The 8,959-nt window shown below is 40.5% G+C and overlaps 1 protein-coding gene across 1 annotated transcript; it reads right to left on the bottom strand.

The window, feature by feature from the left end:
* Positions 1–2,202: 2,202 nt before the first annotated feature.
* On the bottom strand, positions 2,203–8,576 carry KCNK10 (potassium channel, subfamily K, member 10; the record flags this gene model as incomplete). The annotated part of the gene is made up of 3 exons (XM_009705084.1): positions 2,203–3,286; positions 5,208–5,350; positions 8,390–8,576. Coding segments are annotated over 3 exons (954 nt in total), but the record flags the coding sequence as incomplete, so codon positions are not given.
* Between the last annotated feature and the right edge of the window lie 383 nt (positions 8,577–8,959).

Raw genomic sequence — 8,959 nt, 5'->3', positions numbered from 1 at the left:
AACTTCCCACCAGGCCACAGTAAAACCCCAGATCTGAACAACATAAAACCTTAGTACATCCAGGTACGTTTCATCCATCCTGGCACTACAGAATTAGCACAGCATGATTCACTGTACTTCTGAGTGAAGATTTGTTCACATGTGGCACTTGATGCTGAATTTCATCCCAGGCCTGCCCAAAACCAGGAGCAACAGGAGGGCTAAAAGACTCCGATGCTTAAACAGACCTGCATCTTGCTGGTGTCTGCCTGTGGCTCAAGGAGGACGGGATGTGAGGATGGGCAGAAGCTGCCGTCTGCATCATTGTGAAGCTGACACAGGGCTGCGTGGCACAAAAGCCTCCAGGAGCCATGGCAGCTCTTGAGTCAGATGAAACCTTCCCTGGGGACTGGGCTTACTGCCCTGCCTGCAGTAAGCTAATGCCAGAGCGCAGCCCTGCACCTTAAGAGATTCATTGGTGAACTAAGCAGAACTCAATTTCTGTTGGATCTTATTGAGTTAATGCAATCCCAAATGACCTGAAATTTTTCAAACATTGTTTTTTTCATCCTTAATTTTCGGACAGATAATGAGATTAGAAAGATGTGAAAGATTAGAAAGATTCAAGTGAAATGATCCAGCAGACAGAACATACTAAGAACTTCTTTCCTCGTCTGCACTAGTGGAATTTGGCTCACTTCTGCAAATAATGCAGAGTCAGTTAGATATGCAAATACGCATACTTGAAATTTGCATTTGCATTGCCATGCTTCTATTCATAGCCATGGCAATCATGTATTCTGGTGACCAGTTAGCTTTTGCGTTGGCTCATTGTGCGTAAAATCTTGGAAACTATCACAGAAAATGAAGCGTGCATATTTCTATATGTAGACATGGGCATGCAATTCCAAACATCTGTGTCTGTATGACCTGTGAGTGTCTGTATGTTTGACTAGCTTGTAAGACTTGTTATGTCTCTGCCACCTACCTCCATGCTTACTTTACCTATAAACCTACAGTTTGAATTGCAGGAATATTTAGGATTTTGTGAAGGCTCAGGGAAAGCATTGCTGGTGCAATCAACTGTATCTCATTTCCAGCATGCAAAATCTTCTATCCGCAAGGGCAAACACAGTAGCCCACAGGCTGAGGCTACAAAAATTTAGTGTGTTTTGCAATTGCCATTAATTATTTTGCAGCCTTTTCTTTGAATATTTACTGTGAAGTCTAGGGACATTTGTATTTCTCATATGCATATATCCAGACACCACAAAAGATTTTTAAAAAATGCCCACAGTTTGGTTACATTTCGCTTTAGTCTAGAAATGCAGAGAGCTCACGTTTGGATTTTATCAAAAAAAGAGATAGCAAATGTCAAACAAAGATAGTATCTGAAAGGAAATAAAACAAATAATTCAAAATACTTGTTTAAAAAGTTACAAAATATGACAGCATTAATGGCACTTAAAGCTATAAGCACTTAAAAGGTTGCCACCATATTTTTCTCAACTTCTTTTCTTAAATTTCCTTTTTCTTTCTTTTTTTTTTTTTTTCTGAGATTATGACCGCAGCTTATGTCTAAACCCAAACCCAGCAAAAGGGGCAGAGAGCCCTGAGATTCTATGGTTGCTCTGGCCCTCATTTGAATAGTGTATATGCTCTTATGTCTATTTTTAAAAATTCAGATTCGGCTACAGAGAACAGCAGTTTGCTGACATGCAAAAGCTATAGCTTTCCTTCTGTCTTTATAGTCTTACAGCATTAAAATTGAAGTTTTTTTTTTTCAGTGGTAGAAAGTGTGAATGAGGAATTCTTTTAAAAAAAAACAGTTGGCCCACTGTTTTATACACCGAGCCAAATATCATTAAATTAATGTTTCTGTTCTTTTAAACAACATAGCACAAGATGTTGTAATTTCTTCATATGCACTTTCTTGCTGTGACTTTACATTGAATATTTCCTACACGAGAAGAAAAAAATCCATTTGTTTCTTTTCCTTTTTTCTTTTGTCACTGGTTAAGATAAATACTCATAAAGTTTTTTTCTTTTCTTATTTTAATGAAAAGAGCAATCCAACCATTAAATATGTCTGTGTTGATTTTTCAAACCAGCACCCAGCTGGCGGCTGTGTCCATGGACATTCTTTTGGAGTTTAGAAAGATAATGCATCTGCTTCAAAAATGGAAAAAAAAAAAAATCTAGCTTGGATCACGTGCCAAAATGTAAACTAAGTCTTACTGAAAGTTTCTAGTTCACTCCAATAATTTCTCCTCTTTTTAATCACCAGGGGAAGGCTTTATGGATGCATACTCCATTACAAATATACTCTCTCTTTCACTTCTTTCAAAGGCTCTTCTTAAGTAGCTGCCCTTTGTCTAATATTATGCCATAGTAGGAGCACTCTGGTGATATTGCCGTGGTTCAATCTCTTCCTTTGTGACTTGCCCTGGTAATCTTATACAGGTTGAAATTTCCATGTGTGTAGCTTTCTGTTGCCATTCTGCAGCGCTGTGTTCCTGATTTGTTTTGGCAGAGCAAGCTTGAGTCTTTATGGCACAGTGAAATATTCTTCAATGCTATATAATTCAGACTGAATAAGGAGTCTGTATAAGGCACGTGTCTCAATATATATATGTATATAAAATCACTAACATTGTTAATTCAAGTCAAGCATCTTTTACGCTTAATTTCTGTCTTCAAGTAATGCTTTGTTTTCATGTTCCCTTTCTTTGGTTTCATTGGGGATCACTCCATTCTCCAGGTCTGAGTGCTGCTGGATGCAGTTGGTCAGGACTGCAGTGCTAGAAGAGTTCTCAGAATTACACATCTTCTCTGTCTCCTCTTCCTTTTTCTCTTCATCTAAGGAGTAGTTTCGGAAGGTCTCATAAATTTTACGCACATCCTCAGGGATGGTTTTTTTGAGGTCTTTGTTTTTCCTTTTGGTCATCTTAGCAGACGATCCAAACTTGTTAATGATGTTGTCCTCAGATGCCCCCTGCCCATGCTTGTTGAGCTGATCTGACCCTTTAAGGCGCAGGTTGTTAGGCCTGTTGTTGATGCTTTCCTGAGATGAGGCCTTGAAGCGTCCTGTTTCCAATGCAGTAAAGACAGAGCGCTTCTCTGGAGAGAGCATGTCTAAGGAGTGGGCTCGCTGGTCCAGGCCCAAGCGCCTGCGCTCCATGCTCCGGATGGTGGCTGCCCGCTGAAGTTTGTCGTGGATCTCCACGCTGAGCCGCCTCCGTGTCTCTCTGAACTCAGCCGTCACATTCGCTTTCCACTCTGCTGCATGGGCTTTTATTTCTCCAACCTTTACAACAACAAGAAAGAGAAATTAATTAAAAAAAAAAAAAAAAAGGAAAAGAAAAATGAAATTACAGTCTTTCCTATAGAACAGCAGCACAAGCACTGTCTTGTCTGGCATAAAATCAGAGACCGGTCCCAGCTCCAGTGTCCATCTGGACCCAAACTTCAGCAGCAAAGTGGTTATACTGGGCAAGCTCTAATCACACCAACTAGTCACTAACTAATGGTTTATGTGGCATATAACTTGTCTGCCTGCTTCACATTTTGCCACCCCATGCATTTTATAGCTGTGTTACATGATGCGAGGTGCTCATGCTAATCCCTCCTTGGTTAAGAACAAAATTCCTGACTTATAATGTCAGCAGTAGATGGTCAGGAGTGGGCAAAATCACTCACATATAGTTGTACCAATATGCTTCAGAGCAGCACAACAACCAGTGTAGCAATACAGTAATGTATTTTCCTGTGTTGTTCATGGATGGAGCTGTTCAGTCCCACTGAATGTTCCGTTCAGTGCCACAGAGCCACAGAGAAATTAACGTTGGAAATACCTATTAGATAATTTCAAGTGGGCCTCTGACTGATCCAGTCAAGGGTTCATTCTCAGGGACAAATGTAGCTGTCTTTAATGGAGGTTTCCATTGCGTAACTGTCTAAATACCACCCTCTCAAGCTAGCTGGAGAAGTTTTCAACACATATTCTGTCAGGGCACCATGAGCATGTCCTTAAAAGTCTCACTGCTTTGCTCTGTTTTACTCCTTTGCACTTGAGAGCAGAATAATGGCTAAGAATAAAGCACCTACATGGCTGCTGTATTCAATAAGTATTTCTTCCAAAATGAGGAAAAAAAAAGATAAATGACCAAGCAAAATCTGAGTCAACACAGGCCTTTTCTAAAGTTCAGCTAAAGGAGAACAGATTCAGGGGTATGATGTCTGCCATAGCCCACCAAGGTCAGTGGTGTGCTTCGGCTGCTGTAGCCAGAACTCAGTTCCTGCATTCAGTGATCCACAAGGAAGTCGTCTTTGGTTCCTCAGGCCAGAGGACCAGGTGTCCATGTAGAACTGTATTACTTGTGGCAGCAGGCATCTCACAACTACCATGAGGGATCAGATTCCCACCTATAGGTGCCTGCTGATGATCAACCTGACAGCCAAACTCTCTGTGAAGCCCCCTTTATTAATGGAGATGCACAGGGGATACTCTGGGCCTCAGGTAGTGCAGATGCCTTCATAAATGACAAATAGCACTACCCCTCTGCAAAACTTTGTCTATGCCTGCCTGTTCTTTGGCTAACCCTGCCAGGTTAGCTTTGCTAGAAATGCAGGAAGAGATTGCCTTTAAAGTTGAAATTATATTTTTAATGTCCTCCACAATAGGCTTCAGCTCTAGAGTCATGGCAATTGCCTTCTATTTTCCACACTTATTTGAGTGAAGCATTAGCCATACTGTCTTTGAATCACGGAGGGCAAGTTCTGAGTAAATTTAATCATGTTCTCCCTGATGCTGACTGCTCAGTTTCTTCAATTTTTAATAATATGCTACTCAGTAAGGGGCCTGAATCTTCAAAATCTCCAATTTTTAAAGAGACAACACTGACATTTTTATCACAATTTTGTAGCTAGTTCAGAGTGAAGGCTCACCTCTCCTATTCCATAATTGCAATCCTACTGGTGTGTTCTGTGTATTTGGTGGTACTGATAGAGATGTAACAACCTAGGTTGCTTCAGTTGCTTTTTTCCCTTCCTTTGTGAAGGAGATAAAGATTAGAGCTAACTAGATGCCAAAGGTAGCCAGTGGAGTAAAACATGGGGAATATTGAGCACTGGTCATCCAGAGGAGCATCCTTCTTTAGACAAGCAGGAATCAGGCACTTAAAGCTCTCTTATAAAATGACAAACCACTGAGAAATTACTAGTCATACCTCTTCTTTTGTCTTCTTGGACAGGACTCTTAACCAGTCTCCAATCATACTCAGGACAGCAGCAAAATAGGCAAGGCCAACAAGGATCCAGAACCACACTAAGGGTTTGTACCACTCCCGGTAATGGATGTCAGCATTTCCTCCTGAAATAAGTGTATACTTATGCTTAGGAATCATGAGATGCCAAAATTATGACAAAATATCTGCAATTCTGAGAAATTCCTGAAAGTATTTCTTGACTCTTGCCAACACCACTGTAGTTCTAATAATAGATGAGAGGCTTGTCAGATGGGAGGAAAACAGTCTGTTCTTAATTTAAGACTCTTCAAAATTATCTATTGTTCTGCTACTATGTGACCTGCCAGAGCACCTACTAAATGTTTTTCTTTATATTGCTCATAGTCTGAAGCAAGTCTGAAATTCCTGCTTTGATAGTACTTGCAACAGCATAAACACATTTCCAAGGAAAAAGTTTAATACAGCTAGTCTTTCTTATTCTGAACTGTCTGCAGACTGGTAGTTGAGAAACTTTACAGTTCAACCCCTCAGGTTATAGAGTTTCCAGATTTTTTTGGTTTTAGCTACAGGATTGAGAGATCTATGTGCAGGAGAAAGACAAGTAGCTTTGACTTCTCCTCCAAGTCAGGGTACCTGACAGGAAGCCAGCCATGCATCAGCCCTGATAATAAGGATATACTGCCTGCTTGGGTATCAGTTATAGAGGTGCATTCTCTGGCCAGTAACTTGATAGGAGATACGGATCAAATGAAGCAACCAATATCCTATATGGTCTTCACTGAAGTCTCAGGATGAGCCAGTAAAACAAGTATGTGAGACATATGGCAAATCTAATGGACTATGAAAAGCCTAAAATAAATGTGGTAGCAGCCAGGCTGCTACTTACCACAGAACAGAATAAATTTTTCCAAAAGAAAGCAACCACAACCTCACTTTTGAGACTCCCAGTCCTATCACAGTGGTATGTGCACTGCAAGAATGAGAGCCAGTGAGAGGCAGGCACAGCCCTGAGCCGAAGAGAGTGGGCAGTGGAGTCTGCACAGCCCATGGACGCAGCCATATCCCTCAGTGCATGTGAACAAACACCATGTTGGTGGTACCTGTGTAAATCTCTGCCTGAAGAGCAAGCCTACCAGGGGACTCGGGCAGAGGATTGCATGTTCCCTGGACTCCAGCCTTGGCTAGACAAGAGCTAGACACCAATGTGTACATCTGTATGACTACAGAGAGATATAGAATTTTCCAGCATTAAAATCACCAGACAACACAGTTCAGCATTTCCCCCTGAGCTTTTTGCAGTCTGAGACATTCCTATGATTCTTTAATTTTATCCAGACTCAGTATGAGTGCACATACAGTGTTCGAATATCCCCATGGAAGGTCAGACATTTGAGAATTGGCAGGGACTCAAATATTGGTTTTGATGTTAATCTCTCCGCACAGACTGCATGAATCAGTGTTTTTGCCAGTCTTTAAGAGTGTGAAACAATGGGAGGTGGGGGCTGCTGTTGCTATGGTACAACGAGGCTTTTTCTGATCATACGTGTCCCTGAGGAAGTTTGCTATGAAACAGATTGTCTAGATCTATCTTACAGAGTAATCAGACAACTGAGAAAGTAGGAGACCACTTTTTTTCAGCCTATCAGATATTCTGTTTTTTTCAGGCTCCATCCACAATTGTATCTCCAACAGTAGTACAAAAACTTTCTCAGTTTGCCAAGAACTGGGACACGTTCTAGGTGGAATAAATCATCATAGCTCCATTAGTGCTGTTTTACCCTAAACGACATAGTATTTTTTTATTTGATGTTGAAGGGATAGAGATACTGAGAGATTAAAGTGACAGAAAATAAAAGTGACAGAAATTCAAAACCAGCAATAAACTCCAAATCTCCTGGTGATCACCTGCCTTAAACTCTTATCATGAGATTGTCTCTGAAGTTTTCTCCTTCAGGGCCCTCCATTTGATTTTTGAAAAATCCTGGTTGTTAATAGCCATCCAGCTGTGGATTATATTCTCCTAATCATGTTGGATATAGAACAATTTGATTTAATATTCAGAACTTTTTTACTCTTATATTATTAAAGAAAACAATACCAAAATGTGATATGCTTAAGAAAAATATTGTGAATTATTTTTATTTCACACTGATACCACAAAGACAGAATATCAGTGAGTTTTCTCTTCATGTTTAAGTGGTTAAAATGGACCAAACTCATACAATCATTTCTGTATCTGAATGCTAATAAAACACTTCTTTTTCATATCTGGGGCTCTCTTTGTTCAGTGCCTTTTTTTCCTCAATAATTCATGTCTTCTGTACCACTATGTCATAAAAAGGGAGGATTAGAGTCTTCTCTGCAAAAAGATGCCTGCAGCTCTTCAGCAAAGAAAACTTTATATATTCCTGTAGTTTCATTTGATGTTTTTAACTCATTCATATTTCACTTATTTATAGGAAGTAACAAAACAGTAGCATAATATGGCTGGTTGTAACACAAGCATCTTAATGCCTTTAATTAGGACCACTAACAGGAATGAGGAGCAGAGGTCATGCACTAATGGGAAAAAAAAATCCACTTATTTTAACCACCTTTTTGTTATCAAAGCTGTTGTGCAAAAAAAAAAATCTCATCTCTCTGGCCAACAGTATTGACTCCTTCTTTGGAAACTGATAAGAATGGAGAGACAAAATGCAGTTTCTGAAATGCTGCAGCTTCTGTAGTAGCGGCCCACTACTGCGTCTGATCAGAGATTTCCCCAGCCCCATGGCTCAGCCCCACTTTGTGAAAGCTTCATCCATTCATCATTTTGGTTACTTGCTTCTGCAGTCAGCCTCAGATTGAACCCTAATGGACTAATACAAATCTCAAATATAATGGGAAAGTCATTTGACTTGTGCATAATTCATTGCACAATAAAGGATAATCAGGACTTCCCAGGCTTCCGTTATCTACATTGCTGAAAGCTTGCAATCTGCAGATGGCAAGGCACTTGGATCTTAAATCAACCTGGTGTCCTACTGCACAGTAACCCCAACAGAAACACCTGGCATCATTTCACTGGAATATAACACATTGTGAAAAGCCTCCTCTCTACACCAGAAAACAAATTCTAAGGGACAAGGCTCTCATGCACAGCATCTAGGCTTGAAGATGCTCACCTGCTACAAAGTCACCAAAGCCAACAGTAGTCAGAGTGACAACCACAAAGTAGATGGACTCCAAGGCTGTCCAACCCTCGATGTGTTTGAAGATAACTGCAGGAATGGTCACAAAGACAATGCAGCCTGCCAGGATGAAGAGGATGGTAGAGATCACTCGGATCTTTGTTTGACTCACTTGCTTTTTCTAGAAAAAGGAAATAACAACAACAAAAAAGTATTTTAGTGGATTTCTGGGACTATATGCCTTGTGAATGGCAGACTGGCAGAATCATGCTGGTGCCACCTGGTATGTCTCTTTCTGCCTTTTGTGAGCTTATTAGGTGAAATACAACCCTCCCTCCCCATTAGTGAGAGCCCTGCCTGGTTAACAGTGAACCTCTATTTCTGGCCCCAGAAAACTGTGATTCCCATTTTCCATGCACTAGGCAGTTACTAACCTATCAGAAACACACCCTGAAAAAACAGTCCTGAGCTTCAGAAAGGCTCCAGTACACCCCAGTTCAGGTTCAATGTGTAAGAAAAAGTGCACATTCACTCTTCCATACGTGTATATGTACCATTGCCTCA

Source organism: Cariama cristata, unplaced genomic scaffold (assembly GCF_000690535.1).
Source record: "Cariama cristata isolate BGI_N322 unplaced genomic scaffold, ASM69053v1 scaffold1908, whole genome shotgun sequence".
NCBI lineage: Eukaryota > Metazoa > Chordata > Aves > Cariamiformes > Cariamidae > Cariama > Cariama cristata.
The sequence above is the reverse complement of the archived record's forward strand: the minus strand, read 5'-3'. Positions and strand labels throughout refer to the sequence as shown.